Genomic DNA, 19,071 nt, shown 5'->3' with positions numbered 1-19,071 from the left:
GAGAGGCCAGAAAAACATGTGAAGAGGGGCAGCAGCCTTTTCAGTAGTTGCAGGGGCAACAGTCCGGGTGATTGACTGATCTGGCCTTGTAACATTAACCAAAACGGCCTTGCTGTGCTGGTACTGCGAACGGCTGAAAGCAAGGGGAAACTACAGTCGTAATTTTTCCCGAGGACATGCAGCTTTACTGTATGATTAAATGATGATGGCGTCCTCTTGGGTAAAATATTCTGGAGGTAAAATAGTACCCCATTCGGATCTCCGGGCGGGGACTACTCAAGAGGACATCGTTATCAGGAGAAAGAAAACTGGCATTCTACGGATCGGAGCGTGGAATGTCAGATCCCTTAATCGGGCACGTAGGTTAGAAAATTTAAAAAGGGAAATGGATAGGTTAAAGTTTGATATAGTGGGAATTAGTGAAGTTCGGTGGCAGGAGGAACAAGACTTTTGGTCAGGTGATTACAGGGTTATAAATACAAAATCAAATAGGGATAATGCAGGAGTAGGTTTAATAATGAATAAAAAAAATAGGAGTGCGGGTTAGCTACTACAAACAGCACAGTGAACGCATTATTGTGGCCAAGATAGACATAAAGCCCATGCCTACTACAGTACAAGTTTATATGCCAACTAGCTCTGCAGATGATGAAGAAATTGATTAAATGTATGATGAGATAAAAAAAATTATTCAGGTAGTGAAGGAAGAGAGACGAAAATTTAATAGTCATGGGTGACTGGAATTCGTCAGTGGGAAAAGGGAGAGAAGGAAACATAGTAGGTGATGATGATGATGATGAGCGTTTGGCGTCATTGGCCGGGAGGCCCCTCGCGGGGCAGGTCCGGCCGCCATATCGCAGGTCTTATTACATTCGGCGCCACATTGGGCGACCTGCACGCCGGATGGGGATGAAATGATGATGAACACAACACAACACCCAGTCCCTGAGCGGAGAAAATCTCCGACCCAGCCGGGAATCGAACCCGGGCCCAGAGGACGGCAATCCGTCACGCTGACCACTCAGCTACTGGGGCGGACAACATAGTAGGTGAATATGGATTGGGGGGGGGGGGGGGGGGGGGGAAGAAATGAAAGAGGAAGCCGCCTTGTAGAATTTTGCACAGAGCATAACTTAATCATAGCTAACACTTGGTTCAATAATCATAAAAGAAGGTTGTATACCTGGAAGAATCCTGGAGATACTAAAAGGTATCAAATAGATGTGGACTCTGACCACAATCTATTGGTTATGAACTGTAGATTAAAACTGAAGAAACTACAAAAAGGTGCTAATTTAAGATGGAACCTGGATAAACTGAAAGAACCAGAGGTGGTACAGAGCTTCAGGGAGAGCATAAGGGAACAATTGACAGGAATGGGGGAAAGAAATACAGTAGAAGAAGAATGGGTAGCTCTGAGGGTAGAAGGAGTGAAGGCAGCAGAGGATCAAGTAGGTAAAAAAACGAGAGCTAATAGAAATCCTTGGGTAACAGAAGAAATGTTGAATTTAATTGATGAAACGAGAAAATATAAAAATGCAGTAAATGAAGCAGGCAAAAAGGAATACAAACGTCTCAAAAATGAGATCGACAGGAAGTGCAAAACTGCTAAGCAGGGATGGCTATAGGACAAATGTAAGGATGTAGAGGCTTGTCTCACTAGAGATAAGATAGATACTGCCTACAGGAAAATTAAAGAGACCTTTGGAGAGAAGAGAACCACTTGTATGAATATCAAGAGCTCAGATGGCAAACCAGTTCTAAGCAAAGAAGGGAAGGCAGAAAGGTGGAAGGAGTATATAGAGGGTTTATACAAGGGCGATGTACTTGAGGACAATATTATGGAAATGGAAGAGGATGTAGATGAAGACGAAATGGGAGATAAGATACTGCGTGAAGAGTTTGACAGAGCACTGAAAGATCTGAGTCGAAACAAGGTCCCGGGAGTAGACAACATTCCATTAGAACTACTGATGGCCTTGGAGAGCCAGTCATGACAAAACTCTACCATCTGGTGAGCAAGATGTATGAGACAGGCGAAATACCCTCAGACTTCAAGAAGAATATAATAATTCCAATCCCAAAGAAAGCAGCTGTCGACAGATGGGAAAATTACCGAACTATCAGTTTAATAAGTCACAGCTGCAAAATACTAATGCGAATTCTTTACAGACGAATGGAAAAACTGGTAGAAGCGGACCTCGGGGAAGATCAGTTTGGATTCCGTAGAAATGTTGGAACACGTGAGGCAATACTAACCTTACGACTTATCTTAGAAGAAAGATTAAGAAAAGGCATACCTACGTTTCTAGCAATTGTAGACTTAGAGAAACTTTTCACAATGTTAACTGGAATACTCTCTTTCAAATTCTGAAGGTGGCAGGGGTAAAATACAGGGAGCGAAAGGCTATTTAAAATTTGTACAGAAACCAGATGGCAGTTATAAGAGTCGAGGGGCATGAAAGGGAAGCAGTGGTTGGGAAAGGAGTGAGACAGGGTTGTAGCCTCTCCCCGATGTTATTAAATCTGTATATTGAGCAAGCAGTAAAGGAAACAAAAGAAAAATTCGGAGTAGGTATTAAAATCTATGGAGAAGAAATAAAAACGTTGAGGTTCGCCGATGACATTGCAATTCTGTCAGAGACAGCAAAGGACTTGGAAGAGCAGTTGAACGGAATGGATGATGTCTTGAAGGGAGGATATAAGATGAACAACAACAAAAGCAAAACGAGGATAATGGAATGTAGTCAGATTAAATCGGGTGATGCTGAGGGAATCAGATTAGGAAATGAGACACTTAAAGTAGTAAATGAGTTTTGTTATTTGGGAAGCAAAATAACTGATGATGGTCGAAGTAGAGAGGATATAAAATGTAGACTGGCAATGACAAGGAAAGCGTTTCTGAAGAAGAGGAATTTGTTAACATTGAGTATAGATTTAAGTGTCAGGAAGTCGTTTCTGAAAGTATTTGTATGGAGTGTAGCCATGTATGGAAGAAAAACATGGACGATAACTAGTTTGGACAAGAAGAGAATAGAAGCTTTCGAAATGTGGTGCTACAGAAGAATGCTGAAGATTAGATGAGTAGATCACATAACTAATGATGAAGTAATGAATAGAATTGGGGAGAAGAGGTGTATGTGGCACAACTTGACAAAAAGAATGAACCGATTAGTAGGACATGTTCTGAGGCATTAAGGGATCGCAAATTTAGCATTGGAGGGCAGCGTGGAGGGTAAAAATCGTAGAGGGAGACCAAGAGATGAATACAATAAGCAGATTCAGAAGGATGTAAGTTGCAATAGGTACTGGGAGATGAAGAAGCTTGCACAGGATAGAGTAGCATGGAGAGCTGCATCAAACCAGTCTCAGGACTGAAGACCACAACAACAACAACAAAAAGTTCTATGGGACTCATGACCACAGCAGTTAAGTCTCATACTTCTCAGAGCCATTTGAACCATTTTTGTAACAACTGCGGCAGACACTTGTTGTCTTATATAGGCTCTGCCGACCGCAGCGCTGTATTCGGCCTGTTTGCATATCTCTGTATTGGAATACGCGTGCCCAGACCAGTTTGGCGCTTAAGTGTATTTGCTATCTTTACTTGCAGACCTTCCAGTTGCTGCCCCACAGCTCCACACGAGTGATCTGGTACGTAATCTTACTCGTAAGCAAACGGTGACTGTGGGTGTGGTGGCTTCTGTTGGCAGAGCCGGACTTCGTGGGGTCGTTCGAGAGCGGCGAGCACGTGGTGTTCTTCCTCCGCGAGCCGGCCGTCGAGTACATCAACTGCGGCAAGCGCGTGTACTCGCGCGTGGCGCGCGTCTGCAAGGCCGACACGGGCGGCAAGAACGTGCTCGCCCACAACTGGGCCACCTTCCTCAAAGCGCGCCTCAACTGCTCGCTGCCCGGCGAGTTCCCCTTCTACTTCGACGAGATACGTAAGTCCCACAGCACATCACTCTCGCTACAACCCAGAACTGCTCGCAACCCTTTGAGTTTTGGTAGTATTTCCTCGAAACGAGAAGTCTAGAACACCTTTTTCTCACTATGAGAATGTGCTACCCGAAAACGTTGCCGTATTGCCCACGACCCTGTACACCTGTGTGCCTTGCAAAGAGTGTTGCTTCTACACTACTGGCCATTAAAATTGCTACATCACCAAGATGATAGGAAGAAGATACTGTGATATGCAAATGATTAGCTTTTCAGAGCATTCACACAAGCTGGGCGCCGTTGGCGACACCTACAGCGTGCTGACATGAGGAAAGTTTCCAACCGATTTCTCATACACAAACAGCATTTTACCGGCGTTGATGGCTGAAATGTTTTTGTGATGCCTCGTGTAAGGAGGAGGAAAGCGTACCATCACGTTTTCGACGTTGATAAAGGTCGGATTGTAGCCTATCGCGATTGCGGTTTATCGTATCGCGACATTGCTGCTCGCATTGGTCGAGATCCAATGACTGTTAGCAGAATATGGAATCGGTGGGTTCAGGAGGGTAATACGCAACGCCGTGCTGGATCCCAACGGCCTCGTATCACTAGCAGTCGAGATGAAAGGCATCTTATCCGCATGGCTGCAACGAATCGTGCAGCCACGACCCCTGAGTCAACAGATGGGGACGTTTGCGAGACAACAACGATCTGCACGAACAGTACGACGACATTTACAGCAGCATGGACTATAAGCTCGAAGACCATGGCTGCAGTTACCCTTGACGCTTCATCACAGACAGGAGCGCCTGCGATGGTGTACTCGACGACGAACCTGGGTGCACGAATGGCAAAACGTCATTTTTTCGGATGAATTCAGGTTCTGTTTACAGCATCATGATGGTCGCATCCGTGTTTGGCGGCATCGCGGTGAACGCACAATGGAAGTGTGTATTCGCCATACTGGCGTATCACCCGGCGTGATGGTATGGGGTGCCACTGGTTACACGTCTCGGTCACCTCTTGTTCGCATTGACGGCACTTCGAACAGTGGACGTTACATTTCAGATGTGTTACGAACCTTAGCTCTACCCTTCATTCGATCCCTGCGAAACCGTACATTTCACCAGGATAATGCACGACCGCATGTTGCAGGTCCTGTACGGGCCTTTCTGGATACGGAAAATGTTCGACTGCTGCCCTGGCCAGCACATTCTCCAGATCGCTCTCCAACTGAAAACGTCTGGTCAATGGTAGCCGAGCAACTGGTTCGTCACAATTCGCCAGTCACTACTCTTGATGAACTGTGGTATCGTGTTGAAGCTGCATGGGCAGCTGTACCTGTACACTCCATCCAAGCTCTATTTGACTCAATGCCCAGGCGTATCAGGGCCGTTATTTCGGCCAGAGGTGGTTGCTCTGGGTACTGATTTCTCGGGATCCATGCACCGAAATTGCGTGAAAATGTAATCAGATGCCGGCCGTTGTGGCCGACCAGTTGTAGGAGCTACAGTCTGGAACCGCGCGACCGATACGGTCGCAGATTCGAATATTGCCTCGGGCATGGATGTGTGTGATGTCCTTAGTTTAGTTAGGTTTAAGTAGTTCTAACTTCTAGGGGACTGATGACCTCAGAAGGTAAGTCCCATAGTGCTCAGAGCCATTTGAACCATTTTGTATTCAGATGTCAGTTCTAGTATAATATATTTGTCCAAAGAATACTCGTTCATCATCTGCATTTCTTCTAGGCGTAGCAATTTTAATGGTCAGTAGTGTACTTGTCCCTACTCAAGTCTCAAAACACGTTGGAGTCACTACAGTCTCATTCCCTCAATTTCACGTTCAACTTCGATGAAGTGTGAACTTCCTAACGTCCTCACTCTCGCTACGAGAATGTGCTGGTCTACAACTGAGCTCCACTCCTCAAGGCACAAGGCGCGGCTTAACTGTTTGCTGCCACCAGAGGCCACTTTTCACATCTTCAAGGTACGCAAATCCCAAGACATGCCATTCCGCTACACGGAGCTGCTAGCGCGTGGTGTCTATGATCGGTTTCAACTGCTAGCTACCTGATAAGTTACACTTACAGAGCGCTACATAACGCTATGTTTACTTCTTACCTATCCTCCTTTCTTTCATTTTTTTGGTATTGATTGTAAAGAGATGTGATCAATGGATAATTAGTGCATATGATTAGTAAATTAAATGGTTTACTCCAATTTCAAGCACAGATCCCCTAAACTGTCATCGCAATCAGTTGCTGCCATAAGGGAGTGATATCGTGGTGTTCGTCTGTCGGTGAATATCGTGGGCTAAAGTAAACTAAATGCGTATGGCGTAGTTGGCTGAGAGTCCCTCAACACTGATGTTCAGCCGCTTGTAGCAACTTCTTTCAATTGGGCACCGCTTCGGCGACATCCACGTCCTAGTCGGGGAATGGGTACTTGCTGTTTAGCGTGAAATCCGAACCATGTGCTGTTCTTGGATTATATTTACATAGTCGACAAAGCAAAGACAGAATGAAAAATTCCTGTGTCTGACCTTACGGTCTGCAGGTTTGCTCTTGACAACTAGAGCACCAAGCCCGATAATAATTTTAAATTTATTTTGTTAAAATCACACTTTGTCTATGTATTGTATTTTGAGTCTGCGACCTGGCAAGAAAGACTGTTGTTTGGCTATACCAGTATGGAAAAGTGTCTAAGAGTCATAGTCATAGCTGAAAAAGGTGAAGCACGAGTGACTCAGATTGGGATGTCAATGCGGACTGTAGATTCGATCAAAATCTGTCTCATTTCTCCGACTTGCAATCTAGCTTCCTACTTGTAAAACTCTCTCTCTGTAGACCGACTGTTTACGAAGAATATATTTTCACTGATAGTGTGTGCACTTCCTTAAATACATTGTCCATTGAAATTATTGTGACCACCTGTCAAAAGTCTGAATAACCACTTTCGCTACGCGAGACGTGCAGGAAGTGAGTCAGTGAAGAGCTGGAAGGTACCGTCAGGGAAGCGTTGCCATGCCAACTACCGTACCGAAGCTAGGTGCGATAGATTTCTCGGCTGACGTTGTATGACGAAAACCTCGGACATACACTGCGAGGTGTGTGATATGTTGCAAAGTCCTTCTGCATGTAGGGCTCGACATGGTCCCCAAGGATAGATGAATATATAAGACGGTAGTATCTGTTCCCGAAAGAACAGTTACCGCTGATGACCATGCAGCTTTGCTAGAAATGAAATGATAATTAAATGGACACCCTAGCTGCAAACAGGCGTTGGTATACTTCATTGCGGCATGCTGAATATGTGTGCCCCGACCGGGACTCGAATCCGGGATCTCCTGCTTACATGGCAGACGCTCTATCCATCTGAGCCACCGAGGGCACAGAGGATAGTGAACCTGCAGGGACTTATCCCTTGCACGCTCACCGTGAGACGCACATTCTCAACGTGTCCACACCACTACATTCGTAGTGCGCCTAATAGATGTTTGCCCATGATCCTCATTACTCGTGGTAGATTAATGTACCAAGTCCCGTACGAGTTCGGGCATAGCGTGTGTGTTCGTACAAAAAGGTCAATGGCCGGCCAGCCATATTTTAACTATATATGAAGGTAGTATCTGTTCCCGAAAGAACAGTTACCGCTGATGACAATGCAGCTTTGCTAGAAGTCCAATGATAATTAAATGGACACACTAGCGGCAAACAGGCGTTGATATACTTAATTGGGGACATGTTGAAAATGTGATGGGCAAACATCTATTAGGCGCACTACGAATGTAGTGTTGTGGACATGTTGGGAATATGGATCTCACGGTGAGCGTGCAAGGGATAAGTCACTGCAGGCGCACTATCCTCTATGCCCTCGGTGGCTCAGATGGATAGAGTGTCTACCATGTAAGTAGGAGATCCCGGGTTCGAGTCCCTGTCGGGGCACACATTTTCAACATGTCCCCAATGAAGTATACCAACGCCTGTTTGCAGCTAAGGTGTCCATTTTGTTGTGGCGTAACAAGACAGCTACGCCACACTGAAGTAGCCGAAAGGCACGCGTCAACTGACGCAGGCTAGTTTAGGTCTGAAACAGGATACGTAATGAATGGTAGCAAGAAAAGTACGTAGCTGCTATAATACTTAACTTTTAATCCTTCATTTGAATACAGCATTCCTTGATGATACAAGTGAGACTCTATCTTAAAATGGTTAATGGCGCCTTGTTAGGTCGTAGCCATTGACTTAGCTGAAGGCTATTCTAACTGTCTCTCGGCAAATGAGAGAAAGGCTTCGTCAGTGTAGTCACTAGCAAAGTCGTCGTACAACTGGGGCGAGTGCTATTCCGTATCTCGAGACCTGCCTTGTGGTGGCGCTCGGTCTGCGATCACACAGTGGCGACATGTACTAAGGGACCGCGGCCGATTTAAAGCTACCACCTAGCAAGTGTGGTGTCTGGCGGTGACAGCACATTCCTCCCCCGCAAATCGGCGAACGGTCGTGTGATAAGACTTCCGCCCGCCGTGGGGAGGACCCCATGTTGACGTATGCGATGAGGCGGGGAGCCTAACAACAGGCGAGGCTGTGCCACCCGCACCCGGCCATTCGGTCCGAGGGGAGCTAGGAAACGCCTAAAAACCTAGTCCAGGGTGCACGTCAACACGCGGTGTATGCGCCCGTAAAGAGACAGGAGGGGCCGAAGGGTCGACCTCCATTGCGTCGGGGTACCCGACGCGCGAAGACGCCATGTGGTCCGGAGCGGGCAAGAGTTCCATGGCGGAGGACAGCTGGTCACGGGAAGCGCTCGGCGGCGCGTGACCCAGGGAGGCGCCTGGTGGTTGCTGCGAAGCGTCCACTGCGGGCGGCGCCGGCGGGAGACCAAGCGGCGGCGGCGGCGGCGGCGGCGGCGGCGACGCGTCGCCATGGGGCAAAATGAAAGGCAGCGTCGGTAAAACCTGGGGATGAGGCGAGCCAGTAGATGGGTCCCCAGGGCGCTGACCGGACGGCACCGGCGCTGAAAGCAGACGGGGAGCGGCAGAACCAAGGCGACGACAGAGGCGCAGCTGATTGAGATGCCGACGCACCTCACCAGAAGCCCTCAAAACCAAATACATCGCGCGGCCGAAGCAGCGAGGAATGCGCCCTGCGAGCCAACGCCGTGAACCTCGATAGTTGCGATAGAATACTACGTCGCCTGGATCAAAAGCAGAAGTCTGCCGCTGCACAGGAATCTGATGCGGCGGATGCAGCAAAGACATCAAGGTTCGATGAGGACGACCATGGAGCAACTCAGCCGGCGAGCGACCATCTCGGGGCTGAGAGCGATACGATGACAAAAAGAGCAACAACGCGTCCTCCCGAGAATGCGACTCTTTCAACTTCAACATCTGTGACTTGAAAGTCTGGACCAATCGTTCAGCGGCACCGTTTGACTGAGGCGAAAACGGCGCGGATGTCAGATGTTGAATACCATTGGCCTGGCAGAATGACTGAAATTCTGCGGACATGAATTGTGGGCCATTGTCGGAAACAATAGTCTGCGGAAGACCTTCAATGCAAAAGATAGCAGACAACGCTTGGATGGTGGCGGAGGACGTCGTGGAAGACATCCGGACAACAAAAGGAAAATTACTGAAGGCATCTACCAGAACCAACCATCGAGCATTCCAGAACGGACCAGCAAAATCGATGCGCAAGCGTTGCCAAGGGGAAGTGGCTTTTGGCCATGCAAAGACGTCCCGCGGCGGTGCGGATTGTTGTTCGGCACACGCCATGCAAGAAGAGCACATATTCGTAATCGCAGCATCGATTCCGAACCAAGTACAGTGCTGACGAGCAAGTTGTTTCGTCCGCACTATACCCCAATGTCCTTGGTGAAGAAGCCGTAAAACAGAGGACTGTAACGAACGTGGGACCACGACTCTGGACTGATCATTATCAGAACGCAACAACAAAACACCACGTCGAACAAAAAGTCTCTCCTTGTGAGCAAAAAATCGGCGAACCAACGGATCCTCGATCCTCGACTTTGACAAAGGCCAGTGCGTAGTAAGAAAACGCAAAACGGTAGCAAGGACAGTGTCAGCAGCTGTGGCTGTAGCTACACGACGAAAATCAATCGGAAACGATTCGACCACTTCATCGGTTTCCGCATCAATGAACACGCAAGCAAGTTCGGAAGAATCGAATGCTTTATCCCCCGCAACAGGCAAACGGGACAACGCATCGGCGTTTCCGTGCTTAGCAGTGGAGCGATACAAGATATCGTAGCGGTACTGCGAGAGGAAAATAGACCAGCGAAAGAATTTCTGCGCTGTGCGCGGAGGTACAGGCTTGTTCGGATGAAAAAGCGATGTCAAAGGTTTGTGGTCGGTGATGATGGTAAAGTGACGACCATACAAGAAATCATGGAACTTAGTAACACCAAAGACGAGAGCCAAAGCTTCTTTCTCTATCTGCGAGTAATTTCCTTGCACAGACGAGAGCAATTTTGACGCAAAGGCAATAGGGCGATCATATGAGCCAACTTTGTGCGCAAGCACAGCACCGATCCCGGAATCCGATGCATCTACCATCAACAAAAGGGGTTGCTGGGGATCGAATGGCGTAAGGCAAGTATGTAAAAGCAACGCCGATGTCAACTGGCGAAAGGCGCGTTCGCATTCCGTCGTCCAGACGAATGGAACACCTGTACGGCGTAAGCGATGAAGCGGAGCTGAAATGGAAGAGGCATTGCGCACATTCACTCACACCTTGTGAATCTAAATCGTGTAATGTTCTTGCGACCTCATCACGCAATGCGTGAGGAACAATGCGCGCTCTGAAAAATTTCGGTTGCGCGTTGACTTTCAGTTCCAAATGTGCTTCATAATTCTTAGCGCAACCAAGGCCCGGTGCAAAAATGTCTGCAAATTCTTCATGTAGACTAGAAACACTCTCTGTAGGCACAGTCTGATTCACTGATAGGACCTGATTTACGATAGACATGTTAAACAATTGAAATAAATCTAAACCAAACAAGTTCACTGCAGTAGAAGAACGAAGAACGTAAAATGACACAAGTTATGTTTGTCCCTTGTATGTTGCAAGAAGAGTGCACTGTCCTAACACTGGGATCTGCTGTCCTGAATAAGTAGTGAGCTTAACAGTTGCGGCACGCAACGGAGGTTTGCCCAGTTGTTTGTACGTGTCATGATTGAGCAATGAAACTGAAACTGCAGCTCCGGTATCGAGCAGAAATGGTATGACCTTGCCATTAAAGTCCAAATCTACAAAAAGTTTATTGTCCTGCTGGCGACAAGAGCGACTGTGTTGTGCAATTTGAACAGACACTGGTACAGAACCACTTGCTATTTGACGTGATTTCCGGCGACGTCGACGCACAGTATTTGTGGGACGAACACAGTCACTGTTAGAGGCAGTGGCACTGGACGAACTGGAATTAACTACACGAATGTCCATGGGCGAAGGTTCACGAGCCTGAGTATTCTTGGTTCGATTCCGGCGCGAAGCAAAGGGCCTGGAATGGTTGTGATTGTCTGATCTGAGCTTTTTCTGGCAAACACTTTGAACATGTCCTGTCTTATGACAGAAAAAGCAAATAACTTGGCGTGACGGGCAATTGTCACACGAACGTCTAGTTGCACACCACGGGCATGATTTCACTGCATTTGCGTGCTGGCGCGGCACACCTGGTTTAGAGCGTGGCGGCAGCTGCGTGGACGTGCGAAAGGGCAGTTTACCGGGCCGCGCAGCGCGCGCGGCGGGCCAGTTAATGTGACACACGGCCGGCGAAGTTTCAAATGATTCCTGAGCAAAGTCAAGTGTGTCTTGGCTATCTAATATGTCTATCACTTGCTGAAGGGAGGGATTAACTAGTTTCAAAATTTGTTCCCGTATGCGAACATCAGAAACGTTCTGTGCTATTGCATCGCGTACTATTGTATCTGAATAAGGGAGTCCACATTCACACTCAAAAGCACAATCCCTAGTAAGGCCTTGCAATGTTGCAACCCACTCCCTATTAGTTTGACCGGCCGTACGTTTTGTACGAAAGAAAGTATACCTTTTGGCAACGACATTGACTGTTTCTTTGAAATAGGCGTCCAATGCCGACAAAATTTCTTCGTAGGACAGTGTTGCTATGTCACGTCGGGGAAACAATTTCACTATCACACGTTACGTTTGCACCCCTACACATGACAATAAATGAGGCTGCCGCTCGTTACCTTGAATTCTGTAGGCGGCGAGATGAAATCCAAACTTGCGTGACCACTCGGTCCATGATTCTTGCGCCGCGTCAAAATTGCGAAACGGCGGTGCAACTGCATGTTGTAGCGGCGGTAGCGATGAAGTGGCAGCGGCCGCATCGTGTTGCAGTGCACGTTGACCCTGGACGAGCTGTCCAAGGGCATCCAATAACGCCTGCGTCTGCTGATTCTCCAAGCGATAAAATTCGGACTGTACATCTGGCGAAGCCATGACACAAGTAAATGTAAGCAATTAGAAAGAACAAGACCCTTTCCGTTGACTTGTCGCCAACTGTTGTGGCGTAACAAGACAGCTACGCCACACTGAAGTAGCCGAAAGGCACGCGTTAAACTCACGCAGGCTAGTTTAGGTCTGAAACAGGATACGTAATGAATGGTAGCAAGAAAAGTACGTAGCTGCTATAATACTTAATTTTTAATCCTTCATTTGAATACAGCATTCCTTGATGATACAAGTGAGACTCTATCTTAAAATGGTTAATGGCGCCTTGCTAGGTCGTAGCCATTGACTTAGCTGAAGGCTATTCTAACTGTCTCTCGGCAAATGAGAGAAAGGCTTCGTCAGTGTAGTCGCTAGCAAAGTCGTCGTACAACTGGGGCGAGTGCTATTCCGTATCTCGAGACCTGCCTTGTGGTGGCGCTCGGTCTGCGATCACACAGTGGCGACACGCGGGTCTGACATGTACTAAGGGACCGCGACCAATTTAAAGCTACCACCTACCAAGTGTGGTGTCTGGCGGTGACAGCACACATTTAATTACAATAGATGAATACTTGTGTTGATACATTGTGCCTTCCGCAATGACGAGATCATCCACGGAACACCACGAAAACATTCCCCATACCGGTGTTTGCTTTCGGACGTTTCACGCCATACACACCAACGGTCATCTGTCCGATGGAACACAGAACGTGACTCATTTGAAAAGACCACCTGGCATCACTCATTAAAGGTCCAATTGAGATACTGGCGTGCAAATTCCACCCTTCACGGCCGATGAACAACAGTCAGCCTGGGTGCGTAAACCAGGCGCCTGCTTCACAGGCCGTACATAGTCGTTGAGGAGACACTATTGTCAAATCTTTTGTTCGTCTGGGTGGCCTGTTTGTCGGCAGTTGTTCGTCTACTCACTCGAACACTTTTCCGCTGCCGTCGTTCATCCTTGTAATCTGTGGCCAGTGGTGCATCACACTTGTCTCGATGCTGGTATTGGATTGCGCCATATTGCAGTGCACGGTATACTTTAACCACAGCAGCACGCGAACGATTTGTAAACTTAGCCGTTTCGAAAATGCTCCCACCGGTGGCCCGAAAGCCAGTGATCATATTTTGGACGTCAGATTACTAGCTCCGTTTCCGAATTATATAAAAAAAAGAAAGTGGTTTGGTTCAAATCGCTCTGAGCACTATCGGACTCAACATCTGAGGTCATCAGTCCCCTAGAACTTAGAACTACGTACTTTAACCTAACTAATCTAAGGACAACACACACATCCATGCCCGAGGCAGGATTCGAACCTGCGACCGTAGCGGTTCCAGACTGAAGCGCCTAGAATCGCTCGGCCACACCGGCCGGCCCGAATTACAACAACTAATGTCCCCCACCCTCTGACGTGCTTCTGCATACCCGCCACTGCTATTGGTGCCGCCTGCTGCTTATTTATTTATTTACACGTCAAGTTCCGTAAGACGAAATTGAGGAACAAATCTCCACGGTCATGTAACGTGTCAGTAAATGAAATTACAACCTAAAAGTAATAACAGATTAAAAAAAAATGTTTGTGTACCCAGAAAAAGTCAAACCATAAGTTTAAGTAAACGTACTCAGTAATACAACATAAGAATCAGCTTAATTTTTCGAGGAACTCCTTTACAGAATAGAAGGATTGACCACGAGGAAACTCTTCAGTGAGTGTCTGTGAGTGGTTATTGTACGTCGACGTCGAACATAGGCAGTGGTCACTTTAACAGAGGGTGGGGCAAATAAATGTGCCTCGACATTTTAAAACCATTTGTGGCAGCATTAACGGAGGAGGGAAAAACCTACCGTTACAACATGGACCAACTGCCCATACAATCGGCCGAACCATGTAGTATTTACACAGTCTTCACGCCTGACAAAGTTGTTAGCAGACTTCGGCCAGGTCGCAGCTCTAGCTGGCCACCCAGGCCACCTGATCTAGCAATGTACGATTGCTTTGTGTGGAGAACCTTGAAGTCCAAGGTACGCTGAAACAGTCCTCCTAGTATGAAAGAACTACAGCAGAACATTACAGATGAGACTGCAGGAATTCCAGCAGTACAGCTTCGATCTACGTTCAGCTACTTGCTTACCATGACCCAAAAGTGCCAGGAGGTGAATGATGGTCACCTTCAACATCTGCTATATTCTGGTTAGTACTGTATCTCTTTTCCTCTGCTGTGTTTCTTTGTACGCTGCAACTCTGTTCTCTGGGCCTCATTTATTTTCAGCACCCGGTATAACTGCACCGTGTATAACCTGAGTCGCCTGTCATTTGCTCACGACGGGAGAGGATTGTTACGGGTAGTGAGATTATCACGGCTTTCCTTATACGTCTCGCTTAGCGCTATTATTGTGTATATTAAAACCGAAATCCAGACGACGTAGGCCAAAGACGGGAGGTTTATAGCAAGGTAAAACTGCGCACAGAGTAGCAGCAATAGTCAAGTTTAGTCTTAACTAGGACGATAATTCTCTAAACATTGGTTTACATACATCATTCGTAAATATGATGGAGTAATATCCTCAGCTTCACAACCTTTTTCGTCGCAATATAACGCATAACGATGCACACTACTAAGGTTGCCATCTAGTAACGAAGTGCAGTACCAAATGGGACGTGCTGAGCATTACGTCACCTGCCTCTGTGCAATAGTTAAGGGGAATGTATGGAGAACAGTGAAAAAACTGCGGTTTGTTAGTTTTCTTTGCAGAAGTGAAAGTAAAGTTAAATTATAAGTTACTACAAGTTAAAAGTTGGCTAAGAAATAAGAGAAGCTCTTGTATTATTACATCTGTACAGGTAACATAACACTTACCATGGCACGGCAAACCTTGAGGTACTGCAGTTAGTTAACATTTACAGCACGGTGCCCGTACGCCGTACGGGCGAGCCTTTATTTGGCTCCGTAAGCGCGTTTAGCGCGTATCCGAAGCAGTTTCGTCAACTAATGTGGAGGTATTTCATTCTTCTTCCGCAATAGGCAAGCACTTATCGGCTATCTCATCCTGGGAGCGGTTGTGAGCACTGCAAAGACGAAGTTGCCTGCAGCTCATTCACAGGTGTTTACGATCGTGAAAATATCGCGCAGCGAGCTGACGGGGGCAGAGAGATATTCTTTATGGAGATGCAGGATCTGAAATTGACGATTCTGACAAAGAGGATTCGTACTCTCCAGACAAAAGTACAAGTGATGATTCAGTTATGTATATGTCTCAATTGTTTATAAAGTGAAGAGTTCATTACGGCATTTTTATTTTGAGTAGTGTTCATTACTTCACTTGCATTTAGTACCTCTTACTACCAATCTTAGCATTACTTTTTTCGATGCAGACAGTGGTACAGACCATCAGTCACCAGCTGTGGTACCTGGTCGTGTGTGCCACACTGAGCACAAAGAGCAAGATTGGCCGGAACTAGACGATCAGCCTGCACTGCCAGATTTCCAGGAAGTAGTCGGCGTAGCATCGCATTTTTCAGATGCCACTGAGGAGCTTCAATATTTTAGTTATTTCTTTGATGACGACCTTATTCGGCTCATCAAAAGTGAAACGAATCGGTACGCTGGTAACGTTATTACGGCAATGAAACGCAAAGGTAGCCTAAAAAATAAACTCTGTTTGGCATAAGTGGTCTGCAGTAAAATTGCAAGAGATTTACTGGTCTCTCAGTATTATTTTGCACATGTGCGTCCTTAAATTGCCGAAAATCAGTGATTGTTGGTCAACAGACCCGTTTTCGCAGACAGAATTTGCGAGTAAATTGTTGAGTCGCGATCGATTTTGCGCTACATTGTCGATGTTACACTTGAATGACAACGCTACGTTCATTAGCAGAGGCGAAGAAAAGCACGACCCACTTCATAAAGTGAGGCCTTTGTTTGGTTTCTTTGTGAATAAAAGCAAAATTTGTTTTCGTCCAGGCATGAATCTGACAGTAGATGCGGCAATGCGTCCTTTTAGTGGTAGAACAAGCTTCAGAGTATACATGAAAAACAAACCCAATAAATATGGAATAAAATTGTATGCCCTCTGCGATTCATCAACTGCTTATATGCTAAACTGTGATTTATATGGTTCAAATGGCTCTGAGCACTATGGGATTTAACTTCTGAGGTCATCAGTCCCCTAGAACTTAGAACTACTTGAACCTAACTAACCTAAGAACATCACACACATCCACGCCCGAGGCAGGATTCGAACCTGCGACCGTAGCGGTCGCGCGGTTCCAGACTGTAGCGCCTAGAACTGCTCGGCCACTCCGGCCGGCTGTGATGTATATACAGGTTCTGCAGGCAGTGTTGACAATAGTATCCAAGGCCTTGTAAAAAGGTTGTGTTCACAGTACTTTGGCAAAGGACATAGCATTTATGTGGATAGGTACTACACCAGTCCATCTCTTTTGGACATGTCGTGGGAAAAAAAAGCTCTTGGAGTGGCAACTGTAATGAAAAACAGGAAAAGTTTGAGATGAATACTCAAAACACTAAAACTAAAAAAAAATAGTTTTTCAAAGGAAACACCATCTCTTGGCAGTGAAGTGGAAGTCAAAATGAGATGTTTTTTGTCTTTCCACAAAGCATAAGTCTACCAGTACTACTATTCAAGTAAGAGCCAAAGGCGGAATGGCGGAAATTATAAGGCCAGACGTTATTATTGATGACAATAAGAATAAAGTTGGGGTTGACAGAGAAGATCAGTTCTCCAGCTATTATCCGTTTGCCCGAAAAACTTTGAAGTGGTGGAAAAAGCTGTTTTTCCACTTGTTTATCGTGTCAACTGTCAACAGTTTTATTTTACATAAAGAGAAGACTAGGAAGAATGTATTCCAATAGACTTTATTCACAAAGTTGGGAATAAATTGGCTGAGAAGGGCGGAAATATTTTTCAGCAACAAGCCGCTTCATCCTCACAAATTGAGAGGACATTTGCAAGGCACTTTCCAGAGAAAGTCCCACCCACTGCAGACTAGGTGAATACAACTAGGTACTGCAAAGTATGTTCAGACAGGGGGAGGAAAGAGACGGGTAAGCGCATCAGGAAGGAAGTAGATGGTGGTGCAAGGACTGTGGCATTGGCCTTTGCGGCCCACAGTGTTTCCAGGATTTTCACACAAAGGTTAACTACATCTGAATAATTAAAAAACTCTAGTTTACAGGTACCTGCAGTTAGACATACCAGTGATACTTTGTTTTAAATTTACATACAGTAATAATGGCATTACTCAAGAGAGAGATCATGTAAAACTTTTCTATCCACGACATTTTTGTGTTTTCTTTTTTTAATTATAACACCCATTTGTATTTTATATTGGAAAATAAACTCATATTCATGTAATGCTCTTACTGTTTCCTTTTAAATGATGCAAGAAACATATTCCTATCATTTTTCTGTTCTTTGCAATCGAATTTCAAACATACATTAAATATGCCAGTTCACAACCAAGTGCCGGGTGTAAAGAGGGCAGTGTTGAAAGTGTTAACGGATCTAACTATTGATGACATGCGCTGAACCACATTACACTCTGTTAGAATAGGGCTATAGTTCTGTGTCCAGCCATCCAGAATTACGTTTTCTTTGTTTCCCTAAACCATTCCAGGCATACATACTCTGAAAGGGCAACGGCGATTTGCTTCCCAAAAGTTGTGCAAGTGCATGTACCTGTGCACTGTCTGTAATGACTTCGTTGTCTGCTGGACGTCAAATATTAATCTTGTTTCCTTTAGAATAGCCTTGTTTTCATATTGTTACCAAATCATATGCGTCTGAAGAAACCTATCCTTTTCCGGAATTTTACTTGACACTATTGAGGCAAATTCATTAGATGGTAGCTCAGCAGGCCCGCCATAGGATAACATTCAGTATTCTTTCTATGACAGAAACACCTTTACTAGATTTGTTCTTACAATTTTCCATCTGTCATCCATTTAATTAATTTATATTCTTATTTACTTTTTCAATCCTTCTTAAGCATATTAAAATGGACAGGATACTTCCTCGATTCGATTTATAACCAAAACACTTTCGTAGGGGGTGTAGAAATCTGGATGTAGTCTTCTGTGTTAAGTTCACTGCCTGGCAAAAAATGTTTAGCACCCAGAATATATGATCGAGCGTCAATGTAATTTCGTACACGTACACACCACCGGCGGGTATGTAAATGAATGTAGAGTCGCAATTCGCTGTGACAGGCAGAAAGGCCACCAAAGTACGTTAGTGTTATTAATGTTTAGTGTTATCACCAGTCTTGGTAGGCTGAATGCTTATTGTGAAGAACTGCGAGATGCCACGTAATCGTGTGAGACAGCGTTATCAGCACCTGAAAGATACTAAAAGGGGCCTACTCGTGAGACTCCTGCAATATACAGATTTGTGTTGCATTCGGACATGACAAGGGACTCATTGTGTACAGCATGGGACATTGAGGGAGGGCATACTCGCTACCACGTTTCTGTTCGATGACATCTGACCACCACAAATGAGGTTCATCGCACTGTGCACCAAGCACACAGTAACCCCTTGACATCCGCATTGGTCACACCAGAACAAACTGATGCTCCCTGCATCAGTTTGTGTTATCCTGCACCAATGCTCGGAGACTAGCAACAGCAGGATTAGGAAA

At 46.0% G+C, this 19,071-nt stretch overlaps 1 protein-coding gene across 1 annotated transcript in view; it reads left to right on the top strand.

Moving 5' to 3' along the window:
• LOC126413238 (semaphorin-2A-like) overlaps positions 1 to 19,071 on the top strand; it is a 1,385,371-nt gene that overhangs the window by 1,233,204 nt on the left and 133,096 nt on the right. Inside the window, exon 7 of the mRNA XM_050083137.1 lies at positions 3,714 to 3,944. Coding sequence (XP_049939094.1) covers positions 3,714 to 3,944 — 231 coding nt within the window. The remainder of the gene's footprint in view (positions 1 to 3,713; positions 3,945 to 19,071) is intronic.

Source organism: Schistocerca serialis, chromosome 7 (assembly GCF_023864345.2).
Source record: "Schistocerca serialis cubense isolate TAMUIC-IGC-003099 chromosome 7, iqSchSeri2.2, whole genome shotgun sequence".
Classification (NCBI taxonomy): domain Eukaryota; kingdom Metazoa; phylum Arthropoda; class Insecta; order Orthoptera; family Acrididae; genus Schistocerca; species Schistocerca serialis.
Note: the sequence above shows the minus strand (reverse complement) of the source record. Positions and strands in the feature narration are given on the sequence as shown.